Below are 14,511 nucleotides of genomic sequence, written 5' to 3'. Positions count from 1 at the left end.
AGAAGCCTTCAAATAGTTTCAAGGAGAAGATTACGCTCTTGCAGCTCAACTGAAGGTAACAATTGTAGTGTTTGATTTTTTTTTTATTTGGGGCCAGAGCCAGGCTAATGCAAAACAATCAATTGCTTGGATTGATTACTTGTCTGTCAAATCTGAGTTGAGTGGTTCTCCTCATGAACTGTAATGATTAACTGTGCAAACTCCTTAACCATGTTTTAAGGGCATTTAAGAAAATAACAGTAATCTAAATGCCACCGAAGCTAATGGTACCTACAGTCTCACCTTCACATGTCAAAAGAGCCGCTCAGTACCTGCGGGCCAACTCAAAGGAGTGCGCTGTTGCGAGTGCATTGTGGAGGGAGGGATAACAACGCAACATTTCGTCATTTCACAAATTGTGGCGCTCCAACTAATTGAGGGAGAGCACAGCAAGCACGCACACGAGGGGGAAGGAGAATAAGCAAAGAAAAAAAAGATGGGAGGAGGCACAACTATTCATCTATCGAGGAGCTATGATGGCAGCGATCGGAAGCTTTAAAAGGTGAGCTTTGAGTCATTGAAACAATCACACGACAAGTGTCTCATCCCCACCTATGAGACAAACAGAAAGAAAATGATCAAACAAAGGAGACAACACAAGAAAGAAAAAAAAAAAAAGAACAAAAACCAAACCCATGCTTTTCAATGAGACAGCTGAAGCGTAAAAGCTAAAATTGAGGTGGAAGACGAGTGGTAGTCGCAGAAACCCGACTACTGAGTGCCAGATACGAAATTGTTTCTTCAATGCCATTGTTGTTGTGTTGCGATTTTAATATATTTAGCCAAAAAAAGTGTGTCGTGTGCTGGCCCCATCATAAAGCATACGGTTAACACTAAAGAATAAAAGAATGAACTTGTAGTACAAAAATGGCAGACAAAGCTTTCATATGCCATTAAGAGTGTCCAAAAAAGTGTTTCATATTGATGTATCCACTTTGTTAGGGTTTTCTATTGATTTACATTTTCTTTATGCCATATGAAATGCTCTCCCCTTCATACTTTTGGGACTCTGGAACGGATGAATCAGAATTACATCATTTCCTAAGGGAAACATTGCTTTGATATTTGTAGGATTAATCATAAAACCCAAGGTCTTTTGTGAAAGACAATAAAAGAGAAATAAGGACGTAAACTAGTCAATGTAAGTGTCATTACTCTCCGTGATATGGTTTTCAAGTGGTGAATGTGTGCCTTTTAGAGGAGTAGCCAAGTAAGTGACATCAAGAGCTTAAGTTGGGATGGTTGGTGAGCGTCATGGGGTGAGCTGTGGCCTCTGGCAGCTCCTTGCAAGTATTCTTAATTTCTATCTTGTTCAATAAACAGCTGAAAGCGCAAGGACGACTATGACTCTTTACTTTATTTGAGTCTCCCCCCCCATATCACTTGAGCGGGTTTGTATGTGAAACTTGCTCGACCTTTGAATTGTGGCTCACAAATCAAAATGAAGTAAATAAAATAAAACAACAATAGTATCACTACTTTCTGCCCTCATGTAGGTTAGTCATCTGGTCTGGGGCATTGCATTGCCTGAGGATGAGCTGTGTTGGTCATCTTGAGTACACAGTGAGAACACACATGACTGATTTTGCGTGGAATCTTCTCCTATTTTAGATGTTAAAAACAATCAGCATATGTGTAGCTCACTTTGCTTTCATTTTCCCATGAGAAAGAAAGTGACACAAGTGAAAGGTAAAGATGTTGAGTAACTCACGTAGCAGGTTCTGCTGCATGGACTCGGAGCGGTACAGACTCACAGTGCTCTTCTTGAAGACGTTTTTCAGGAGCTGGGCCCTTTCCGTCAAACTGCACATAAACACAGCAGAGAGAGACACACACACACAGACACACACAAGCACACACAGTCAGCCAGTGTGTTATGTTCATGCTGAGCGCCACGGGCTGATTTAACAAGGCATTCATCAAGCACCTCTACCTGCTGGCTCCGGCTCCACGTAGGGAGACAAAGTGGCCGAGACACAAAGTGTGCAAAATATGTGAAGCAGCGGGAAAGCGGGGAAGGAATTCATGTAAAGCTAACAAATGTTTGGCCCCCTCATTCTTTGTCTTTTTTTTTTTTTTATGTGAATGTTACACATGTTTCCTCATGTGTGTGTGTGCGGGTCTGGGACGGCGGCCAGGCCGAGGGATCACTTTCAGCCAGCAGGAGATCTCACACGGATCTGCTTCATGCTAATGGCCGCTGCAGGCCTCATAGCCCAGAGAGCTGCAGCCCCCCCCCACCCCCCACCCGAACTCACCCGGCACCACCAACCCTCGCCAATACCCTGCCATTACTATATCATGACGGCGCATTGCTCACATAATGACAATCAGCATTTTCAAATGACATGATTGCTGATATTACAGTCAAAAGAGGTGGATTAAAGAGCAATCAAACCAGACGGATTTAAGTGCAATTTGAAGAGTTCTACTGGATTCTACTGATTGCTTTGGAAAAGGGACAACTTGGACAACTCAATCATTCTTGAGCCTTGGTGTTTCCTTTTTTCTTGGAAAAACATTTTCATGTGCTTATGATCAAGTCTTATTTAAAAAAAAAAACTATACATGGTGTCCTCATTAAATAGCTTTAATTTCAATTTGACAATTATCTTTTATATATTTTTTTATATTTCAAGATTTTTTTTCATTTTTAATTCATATGCCATATTTTTTTATGAATATTTTCAAAATATTTTTTTTGTTAATCTTTCTTACAAACCACATTGAATTGCATTTTTGCATGAAACTGGCTGATATTGTTTTAGCTTTATGGTATCCAAGTTATGTGGCAGTGATGACATTGAACATCTATTGTTACAAAACTACAAATCAAAGTTCTAACACAGATGTTTTCCATTTCCATTTCCATTTTGGAATTGAAGGTCAAGCATTTCGAGTAATTCCAGTCAATAACTTTAAAGTGTAGGCAAAAGTTTAGAATAAATTTTGGTTTATAGTTCAAGTCCATGATTTCTTTGCTCTGTGCTTTCATTTCATATTAAAATCAGACATAGAATTTTATGAATTCCAGTTAAAAACAAAGGAAAATTTGAGTGAAAATGTTTACAATATTCAAGTAAACACATGCATGGATGCTCAAACACTCAACTGAACGCAAACGTCTTGAATCCAAAGATTTATTTTAAAAGTGATTAAGCAGCATTGCCAGCAAACGGTGTGCTGAGTGCAAAAACCAACAACGTCTTAGTATAGGTTAGAAATTGTGTCTGCGCATTACTATTAGTTAATCTTTCCAAATATTGCAGTAGATTAGTGTGAAGCTAAGTTTTAGTTTGCCTGCATGTCACCTGCCACGTTAGTTACAACATGACAACATAAAGGAAGATAAGGCTAAGCTTTAGAAATTGAACCGATGCCATTTACCACCTGCTATTTATCGTAAGCAAAAAGGCACGTTGTCTTAAGATGATGCCTCCTTGGGGTATGTCTCCTCGAGGAGGAAGCTTTCAACTAAAAATACCTGTGTTTGTGTGGATTTTGTGTTTAGTCTTGTGCTGAGTAGAAAAGACGTAAAGGTGAGCTGTGGCGTACCTTTTCCCGTGCACGACAGCTCCGGGATCTTTGGATAAAGCCTCCAGCTCCTGTACCTCATCCAACAGCGTCTTAAAAAACACTTTTTTCACCCTGTAACCAGACAACATTGACACACGTGCACAACGATGAGATTTTAATATAGCCCAGATGCTGACTGGGGGTGGGGGTGGGGGGACCCCCAGATTTTTCATGGAAGCCCAAACATCAAAGTGGTGATAGGAGAAGATTCAGGAGGAATTTCCTTAAGTGTAGAGATGAGAGAGAGAGAGAGACAGAGGGGAGACTCACACTTTGTAGGCCACGTCGAAGACCAGTGAGGTGATGGGGATGAAGACCAGGCCTGTCCAGAAGACCCCTGAAGAGAACATCATCTCCGCCTGACAGACACACACGCACACAACACAGGTGAGTGTAAGACAATACAGAGCTTAGCAGCCCATCAGATAAGTAGAAGAGCTCTTAGAAGGGAGCAACACCTGATAACAGTCAGCTCTCATCATCCCCTTCAGTGGCTCTTAATGAGAAGCATACATGACAAAACAAACAGTCGTGTTGTGGAAACGCCGAGAGAAGTTGGAGCCAAATAAGTGTCCTAATCCGGCGTGACTAAATGATTCCGTGCTTTTGCCTGGAGTCACGGAGCCCCGTCGGGCCTCCCAGGTGGAGGAAGTACCTGTGGAGGGATTGAGGTGTCTCTTTCACCTGAACCCGAGAGGCTTTTTAATGATACGCTCCGTGCAAGCACATCCAGCAGGCCATGGAATTTACTCTCTTTATTACAGGTAGACACATCAGCCCCTTGATGAGATTATTGACATATGATCTGTATGAATATGATCTGTACTTGAAAATATAAATATACAGTTATAGATACATGTACAGACTTTATAGTAGACTTGAGCAGGATGGCAACGTGGAGGCAGTTTGAAAACGGCATGTCGTATCACTCTATTTCCAATAATGCAAGTGTACGTACTACAAGCAACTAAAAAGTTTATTTAAGATTGTATTCCATATTTTAGGTCAGAGAGTATAACTGTAAAGTAACAGAATAGCAAGTCTTGCCCAATTAAAACAGCCTGTTGCTAATGTTTTATTTCTGAAGCACATCTATTAAATCAACGTGAAGTCACTAATCTACAAAGGTGGACACTATCTTTCCTTGTTTATCATGCCGGGAAATAATCCAACATTTCAAGACAAAGCTTCTGTGGTATTTTCACTTAAAATCCATAAATGATTGAGGAGATTCAAGAGTATTGTGGGGGATTTCTTTGGAGGAGGGGGCTTGACGGGTAATGAAGTGGGGGGGGTCATGTATCTTTCAGCTTTCTGTGCAACACAGTGTTTACTTTGGGCCGCTTGCATTGAAACGTTCTGTCATTGCGTGTCAAAGTGCGCAACTCTGCGCTCCTCGCATTGTGATGTGCCACTTGTTCAAACTGCTGGGCGTCCCTCAGCTGTGTGCTTCCTGTAACGTGAGACACACCAAGGCCCCCAGGATGCATACAAACACACACACACACGCGCTTGCGTGCGTGCGTGCGTGCAGGCAACCCCACGCACACACAGACATTACCATCAGTGTCAAAAGTATCAAAGCGGCGCGTTTGGCTCAAATGAGCTAATCTGTCGACCATTAGCTGCAAATTGACTTTGATGCGTGACAAAACACCACGCCTGGAGGAAGCCCCAAATAACAGGAAATCAAAAAAATGTCCCCCGCTCGTGACATATACAGATGAATGGAGCTTTTCAGTGCTGCTCGGCCACACGACCATGTAACAAGGCGAGGGGACCCAAATTAGGCGGCGAAATTACAGACAAACGGGTGGAAATTTTGCATGTTTTTCTTGTAAGTTACTTTAATTATTTTCACGTTCATCCAGTCTTTGTCAAACTTTAATGATGGTATTTAAGCTGTCCGGTGAGTCTTTTGAAAAATACATTTAGGGGTTGATACTTAGCGTTTCAAGTCAGACTATGAAAAGCTTGAAAAATAAATAAATTAGATTAAATCAGGTAATACCAAACTAAGGGGCGGGGGGGCAAAGTGGGTTGAAGGTCCATTTTTAGTCTTTTTTCTATGTGTGTGTGGGGGGGGGGGGGGGGGCATGGGGGCTCCATCTAACAATTTCCAAAATGGCTTTCTTTTTAGTTGCGTTTGTTTTCATTTATTTGTGCACTGTATATGCAGCAGTTGAAAAGTTTGGGGTCACCTAAAGTTTTCATGTTTCCCATGAGCACATTGTCTATGCCTTTTTATTTGATGTTTTCTTTTAATTAACAATGACTACACTTTTAATGATTAATGATAGTTTTTAAAAAATATTTTAAAAAAATGGCATTATATGTTGATATTATGGTAATATACACAGTACCATACTTTATAGGTTAGAGTCCGAGGGAATGAATAGACACCACATGACAAGTTTACTGAAATGAATCTTAAAAGAATGCAAACAAAGCAACAAGAAACATTGCTATTTAGCAAGCCTGAGTGATGCCTCATAACAGGGGTCCTGTGGGACAGAAGCTGGGCTGTACTTTCAGGACAAACTAATAAACAAACTGACTGGTCTGGACTGTTTGGAGAAAACATTTTGCCCAAGCTGTTGCCAAAAAGTTGGGAGCACCGAAAATGTTTATGATCAGAAGGAAAATTGAGACTTGATGCCACCCACCTAAGGGTCCAATTTGAATCTTGCACAGACAAATGCATGAACACCATTCACTTCTTCCATTCATCCATTTTATACACTATTCGTTCTCATCAGTGGTTGCATTGAGAGCTGAGGCGCACCCTGGACTGGTCACCAGACAATTAACCATCACGCTCGTGTTCACATCTAAGCAGAATTTGGAAAAGGAGTGCTCAACTGGTTGAAAGTCAAGTGGGTTAAAAGAAGTAAGACTCTTTCATGAGAATAGGTCGCCATCAAAAGGACAACAAAAGTGATACTTGATTAAGCCATTCATTACTTCTCCTTATTCAGGGCAGTGGCTTCTACAATGGAGCGTGCTGGCTCAGCTCGTAATTTGCTTCTCGCCAGATGGAAAGATGACAGGGCTACTATCCCGAAGGCATATATCAAGCTGGTGAAGAGGTAAGTGTAGTGTGTAGTATCGGTCAATTTTCATCATCATGTGTTTTGTACAAACGTAAAACATGGCAAGAAACTGAAGTGCTCAAAGAAAAATGCAAGCAAGTACAGCAGATGTGGCATGAGGAAAGTTCTTTCATTTTGAAATTTGTTCTTATTTTTTTTTCTCTCTAATAGTGCTCTGTCAAATTTGCTCTAGGTGAAACCGAAATGTAACGTTGGGGACTTTAGCACTCATAATGGCTTCAAGCAGAGTTCAATGGCTTCCGCACCATTCATCTCAACGCCTGCGATGACGTATGGACAGCAAATAATAGTGACATGAAAAAAAGAGTCAAAACAAAGTTCCTGCTCCTTATTTAATACGGCACTGACAGCCCCTTCAACACGGGCCAGGCCCTAAAACAACATCAGCGCAGACAAATCTGCCAATAATGCCACAAAAGCGCTCCAGCAGGGAAAGCAAACAGAGACCTTCTTGCTCAACTCGTCCATCCTCTCTGCATGTTTTAACCAACACACACACACACGCACACACACATTCACACACATGCACACACACACAAACCTTCAACACGTGAAAGTCAGCAATGTGATTTGCAATGTTTGGACAAGACCAAGGCTGGTTTTGTCCCTCAAACTGTACATTGCAGTCTGTTATTCAATGTGCAGTCGAGCGGCTGAGCGGAATCTGTAACGATGCAGCCGCCACTGAAGCACAAATGTGGAAAAACATCACAAAGAGAGACTAAATCTTGGACAGCAGTCAATACTAGAACAGGAAATGTGTTTGTTTCACACACCCCGAAAACATACTCGCAACAACAAGGCCCTTGAGAGCAATTCACTTTTGGAATTTTGACAAAAAGTAAAGTCTGATTGGATCTTATAGCGAGAAAGTAACATGCACTGATCAGACATCAACACCACTGCATGCTACAAACATTCAATCATCTAAATAGAATATTTAGGCTACTATTTGCCAAAAATTCCCACAATGCCTACCATTCCACATTTTTGTAACAAATTAAGAGATATTTTAAATATTTCTAATGTCCAGTAATATTTATCAAACAATTAAAACCGACTTGAATCTGATCAGCTAATTCAGTACATGTCCGGCACCATCCATGATTTTCTCCAATGTTTCAGTTTTTGCATAAAACTCTCCAACACAAGACATATTTTACATATACAGTCCTGTATACCAACCTCCTCCAACATTTGACGGCTTCAAATCACTTTATGTCCCACTATATACATTTCATAATTCAATTTACTTCACAGTAAATCAATTGAGCATCAAATTTCAGCATTCGCATACAGTTTCTACACAAATTCTATTCTCAAGTCTATCGTTTTTTATCGATGTGTGACATTTGAAGAATGTGTGTGTGTTACTGTGATGGATGGATTCTGCACCTGTCCCGTCAAGAGCAAATATATTACGACTGACATTGATGAATGTGTTACCATCGCAACACATGGCAAATGAAAAAGGAGAGTTTTGGTGCCCGGGGGCTGTTTTCGCCCAATGCACTGCTCGACAAAAAGGGGAAAAACAGGCGGACGCAGCAAGTACTTCAGGAAGAGCAGAGAGAGGTGAAGGCAGAATTGAACTTGACGTCAAGGCTCTTTGTGAAAAATTGTGTCTTTCTGCTTCAGGTCTTAAGGATGTTCTTGCCTGTGATGCAGTTTTGGATTTCCTACAAGGAAAGAAATATGTGCGCTTGTTTGATGATGCACTGGCATCCCTGAGTTGGGGCGCATAAAGGAAAGGAGGGAGTAGGAGTCATTTGTTGTGTAAGGTTACCACCTTGTCCCAGGGTGCTCAGTGGAGTGCTGCAGGGCACGGATGAAAGCATGGAGCAAGGAGAAATAGAGTCAACTCAACACGGACACACACAACTACATGCTAGTGTGTGCGTGTGCGGCTATTGTGTCGCACGTGCTCAAGACTGTCAGACCGAAACTCTCTCGGGAAATGCAATCATTGGACACTTAGTGGAAAAAGAGCTAACTTCTGAGCATGGGTCCACTCCAAGCTAACCAATGTAGCAGCATCTACCAGGGAATGTTCTCAAGTGGTTTTTACCATTCTTGGCAAAAGTCGAATATAAACATGCAAGGAAAAAAAATATTAAATTTATTGAACGCACCACCTGTCATAAACAATTCACGCCAAAGAAATGTGAGCATGTAGAGCAACTTCCTGTCGGGATTTTGGTATTTTATGATGATGAGAACTCAGAATGTGCTGGAAAACATCACTTGTCGACACGCTCCACAGACAGAAGACGCAAAGGCCACGGAAAGAAAACGGTTTCCCCCCCACAAAAAACCCAAACAGTTTCACGGTCGTCTGTTTCCTGCGACACAAGAGCTACTCGCCTCACCTCGCCACCATTTGTTTTGCTACCAGACTGCCTCGCTGTCACAACGTCACCTGCGGATACTCAGCGACGAGGGAGGCCCGGCGTAACACAAACAGCCGCCTAATTGGCCCAATTAAGTCATTATGCAACACAAGCCGGATTCTGACATGCTCCCGGCCTCTGGTTCTTCTTACAAAGGTGCGCTCGCGAGCGTCTGCCGCACAGTTGATCGTGAGGTAACGCAGGTGTGTGGGCGCGTACGCTTACCTCGCCCGACATGTCTGGGGCCAGAGGGATGAGGGGCCACAGGGACGAGTAGATGATGAAGAACACCACCCACAGGCAAATGCTGCCCCAGATGGCAATGTGACTGAACTGCAATCATCAAAGTAGAACGCCGAATTAAATTTCGATATGTTGCTGTGGCTAAATTGGTAATGCTCTTTATACTACTGGAATGCTGGGAGAAAAATATACACAGTAATTATTATTAGAATACAGAGAAAAAAGACAACAAATGTAATTCAGTTCTAATTTTACAGGAAACAAGTGATGTTGTGAACAAATAAAGTACTGCATGCAAAAAAAGAATCTTTTATGAGAATAATGTCATCCTTGGAGGGATATAACATAAAGTTGTCGTATTACAAGCACAAAGGTGTAAATGTACGAGAATAGTAGAATTTTATGTGAATAAAGTTGCCTTAAAAAAAAGCACAAACTGCAAATTTTGTCAAGTTGGCATTCTACAAGAATTTTTTTTTTACTCCTATTAGGTACTACATAAATCTTGTAATTGAACAATACAAATGAGACATTCTAGGTGAACAAAGTTGGAATTCTATGGTAAGAAAAGTTGCCTTTCATTTTTAAATTAGTGTATGAGAATTTTTCTAACAAATATAAACTTGAATGATTATGAAAATGCTTCAGCTATGTGTAACATGTAGTTTTACAAGAAACATTTCCAATAGGACTCGAAACATCTGTGACAAAATAACAGTATCATGGCGAGGTGGCTTGATTTTACGAGAAAAAACAAGAACATTTTGCAATTAAAGTCGGAAGGTGCAAACAGACAATTTGTGATGTGACTTTGTAACATCTCTTATTCATGAATATCAGTTGAACAAGTTGGTAAAATTGTTTGTGAGTACTACAGAAGAGAGTTTCATACTACTCATATCTACCATGGTCCAGGATGAGGTTTCCAGGCCCGCTTTAAGGCAAACTGTGATGACCACAAACTGCGGGGACACAAATATGGCAACAACATGAATGCACAGGCTTTGACATTCAAAATGTCCTTGTGGATGCGTCAAAGTGCGTATGTCTGCTTGATTGTTGCTTACTTACTGTGTAAACCATGTTTCCTAAAAGGAGATAGTCAGGAGTTCTTCCGTTGCCAAACACAGTGTCTGGGAGGGGATGGAAAGGAGTTTCAGACAAGAGGTTAGACAACATGGTGAATGAAGTCCGTCATACATGTACATAATAACATTTTGGTTTTAATGCCTACCATGAATGGTCAACTGGCTTAAGCAAACAATTTTTTCTGATGCCTACGTTAAAGGTCACCTGGATTTTACATTTTTACCCGTTTGACATGGGAATACCTTCCAGACCCAGCTGCGATAGGTGAAAATAAAAAAATATACAGAATAAAAAAAAAAAAAAACATTGAGATGTTTTTTTTAGTACCGCCACACACTCAGGCTCTTTAAAAAACACACAGTGACTTGTTGACTCACCAGCGAGTGTCTGTGTGTGAGCTGTGGTCAACAGCAGCTGTTGCAACAATGCGTTTACTGTCTTTTGTGTTTTATTATTCCTCTGGCTTTCAAGTAATGGCTGAAAAGTGCATCGGTGATTCTGGCTCTCTATTCTTACGTGAGGGTATTACAATAAGTAAAATATCAGGATAATAACATGATTGCTTAAAAACATGTGATATGGCGGTCAACACAGCGTGAAGTGCGCTCTGACTGACATTCACATCAATAGACATTTCACAGGAGAGTCTTCATGCGTGTTCATGGAATATGGGAAAACTAAATTATCAATTTGAAGCTGCCCAATAGTCACTTTTTACACTGTCCAGTGTGATTTAGGCGTATTTCTATTCACAATAATATCTGCATTTAACATGAAGTCATGCAAAATTTGCTCACATTTGACTTTTGAAGCACATTTTGCAGAAAACTGAGTTTGAACTCTACATTGTATTACTTTTGGAGCATTCCACTGCGTTTGACGCTAAAACAATCCTCTAAAGCCTCATTGAAATGCATTGGAATGAAGAAGTGGTGCTAAAACGATATGGAGTGCGTGTCCCGTTGTGACTGGAGGACAGCACACACATGTTAGCAATTGGCCAGCGGACGTATGCAGAAAGTGCTAATTAAGACAAAGTATGCGACGCTGACTGCACTCGCTCCTCATCGTGAATCTCCGGGAGCTGCTCACCGTGCTGGAAGGCTTTGAGAGGGAACCAGAAGAGAATGACGGAATGGAAGAGACCGTTCAGACAATGAGCCCAGAAAACCTGCAAATGAAAAAAAGAGGGGGGTTGGAGATGCTCTCAAATTCCAACAAGAAAGAAAGAGAGAGGGTGGGATACAAAAGAGTGCGGGGAACTCCTGCCTACCAGACAACCTCTGACCTGGACCTTTTGTGCTAGCCCAGCGCTAGGCTAAGTGGCGGTTTTGTCGGGGCCCCCACTATCAATAGCCACCCCGCTGACAGACACGTTGTATATCCTCTGTGGGTGCGACTGGGTGGGGGGCAGTGAAGTGAAAGCAGTCGAAAATGTATTCTGGAAGGAAAAAGTGGCATGCAACGGAGTAGGCTCTGGTCTTTAAAACAACTATTTTTTTTATACAACACTTACCGTAAATTTCCGACTATAAGCCGCTACTTTTTTCTCAATTTTGAACCCTGCGGCTTATGGTCCGGTGCAGCTTATATAATTTTTGTTACGTGATTTTTCTCATGACTAATACACGTATACACTCATAAAAAGGTTGTGGACCGCTGTTGTTCTGTTATGTTAATAAAAGTTATAGGTCCCTAAATAACCATCTCTTTCCTGACAATCATCTTTGTGTATATTCTCTTACAAATTGGAATTAAACGTTAAAATCCTTACGCGATCATGGGGCGACTTTACATGCATATTCCAATCGGACACTGAGGAGGAAGATTTTGCTGGTTTCGGTGGACAGGAGGAAGACAAAGACAACTCTCAGTGACTTTGTTGACTGCTATGGTTTTTTTTTACCCGTCAAGTTAGTGCTGTTACTTCCGTGTTTACAACTAAATGTTAATGTTATTAAAACTTTAGCCCAGCTAGTGCTGTTACTTCCGTGTTTACAACAAAATGTTAATGCGATCAAAACTTTAAAAAGGCTTTCTGTGTCCTGTCTTTCTTTGTAAATAACTCATGTGCACATGCGGCTTATAGTCCGGTGCGGCTTGTATAAGTATAAAAGTAAAGCCATCACGAATTTTAGCTGGTGCGGCTTATAGTCCGGTGCGGCTTATAGCCCGAAATCTACGGTCCTTTTTTAAGGGCTGCAAGTTTGATAAACACTTCTGAAATCTCAGATTTGTGCGTGTATGAGTGTTAACTACTTCGCACACAGTGCGAAGCCAATTCACAGTGAGACGTCCTAGCTCCAAGTTGTTACTGACTATGATTCATTGACTGATATAAGTTTAACTTAATTTCATCAAGACTCTGCATTTTTGAGTGTCCAGTAAGCTTAAGCCTTAAGTAAGCAGATTTTGCTCTTAAACACCCGTTCAAGGTATATGCAGACATAAGATGAGTCTTCCACATCGAGCCTAAAACCAACTTGCTCCGTATATACATTCCACACAGCCGGTGCCAAGTAAAACACAAATGGGCGATGTAGCGTGAAATTACTGTGAAATATATTCTACGCTCGCCTTTGGACGTCCGTGTTGTTGTTACAAAGACATTAACACCGATACTTCAAAAATAAATTGCACTGGCCTCTTTTCAGTGAGTGGATTTGAAACAGTTTTTGACTGATTCAGCAATACTGTCCATAAAGCTTCATGCAGGACAAGTTGTCAACCTTTGGCAGATTTTCACAGGTTTGAATGGCAGCACTTTAAATAGAACTGGGCTGAATGGTAGGCCGTTGCTTCTGCATGTTGGCCTCAGTGGCCCGACCTCTCACCTTTCCTATCCTATAGCTTACCAAAGTCTAATTGCGCTCACAGACACACCCTCCAACCTCCCACCCCACCGAGGATTACCTCACTGTCTCGCTGTGTCCAGCCCTTCTTGCTGGTTAGATGCTGCCCAAATTGGCCTTCATCCTACAAGCAAGCACAATTATGCTAATCCTGCTCACAAGGCCCCTCCGTAAAGGATGACTGCTAATGAAATGATTGAATGCTCATATTTGTTTATCTCAGTAGGATCTGTGTTGCATAGATGTTGTCTTTGTAGCTCTCCGAATTGCTGACTCACATACAAAATACTCAAAGAGTCCGGTAATTAATATTGAGTCAAATATTGAGTGGACTGTTGAACAGGCGAGGTGGGAAGGGAGGGGCAAACTGGCACAGCGCTGTAAACACCCTGGCCACATAAAGAGAGGTTTATGTGGGTGACCTAAGTGTAAGAAATATGTTGTTAAAAGGTGACACCTTTACATTCTGCCACCCTGGCTCACTTCCTCCTTTCCTCCAAACAGCTTTGAGTCACAATCTACTAAATAAATTTTTTTGGACTCCAGAAAAAAATCATTGTAGAAAACTTTATTTCAAACTGACACTCACCAAAGAGTGTTCAACTGGGATTTCCAAAGTAAAAGCAGATGCTTAAAAATAGAACCAGATTGCTTTCATTGAGGACTACAGAAATTGGATAATATGTAGTGCTTCATGGATAAAATGCTGAGAATTAAGGAGAATTCAAACCTAAGAAGGTCTCTACATGATTAATCAACCATTAAAATTATTAATTTAACTAGATTAATTTGAAAATTGATCACTTGCTGAATTATCGTTGCACCATTTGTAGTAAGTTAAAAAAAAATTAACTGCAGTTGTGGTCTTACACAGGAGTGACTGTGTGTCACAAATCAAAATGCAAATGTGCCTGACAATTTCCTGGATTTTTAAACGGATCAGTGCCGTTTCATTTGTGACCAAGGACGTGTGATTTCTCCCAAAAATGTCAAATCCATGTTAGTCAAGTGAAACTGACAATGATCATGACATACCTTTCTAAAGTGCCCCAAAACATAGACCAACTGTTTTGATATCCAGTGGCTAGAGAAATTTCACTGGCTTAGACATACGTACTAAGGAATAGTATGCCATTGCTTAGTAATCTAATATAGCAGATGCATTGTGACCTCATGCATGAGGCATTTGTTGTTGCCCTTCAGGTTGGA

At 41.1% G+C, this 14,511-nt stretch overlaps 1 protein-coding gene across 3 annotated transcripts in view; it reads right to left on the bottom strand.

Moving 5' to 3' along the window:
- atp8a1 (ATPase phospholipid transporting 8A1) overlaps positions 1–14,511 on the bottom strand; it is an 80,223-nt gene that overhangs the window by 3,371 nt on the left and 62,341 nt on the right. For all 3 annotated transcript variants that reach the window (XM_085938934.1, XM_085938917.1, XM_085938925.1), the window contains 7 exons: positions 11,543–11,621; positions 10,433–10,494; positions 10,267–10,323; positions 9,344–9,451; positions 3,886–3,974; positions 3,595–3,687; positions 1,751–1,842 (listed from right to left, as the gene is read on the bottom strand). In XM_085938934.1, the coding sequence (XP_085795060.1) occupies positions 1,751–1,842; positions 3,595–3,687; positions 3,886–3,974; positions 9,344–9,451; positions 10,267–10,323; positions 10,433–10,494; positions 11,543–11,621 (580 nt within the window). The remainder of the gene's footprint in view (positions 1–1,750; positions 1,843–3,594; positions 3,688–3,885; positions 3,975–9,343; positions 9,452–10,266; positions 10,324–10,432; positions 10,495–11,542; positions 11,622–14,511) is intronic.

Source organism: Syngnathus leptorhynchus, chromosome 2 (assembly GCF_054491065.1).
Source record: "Syngnathus leptorhynchus isolate UIUO chromosome 2, UIUO_Slep, whole genome shotgun sequence".
Taxonomy (NCBI): Eukaryota; Metazoa; Chordata; class Actinopteri; order Syngnathiformes; family Syngnathidae; genus Syngnathus; species Syngnathus leptorhynchus.
This window is presented reverse-complemented; position numbering and strand designations above follow the sequence as displayed.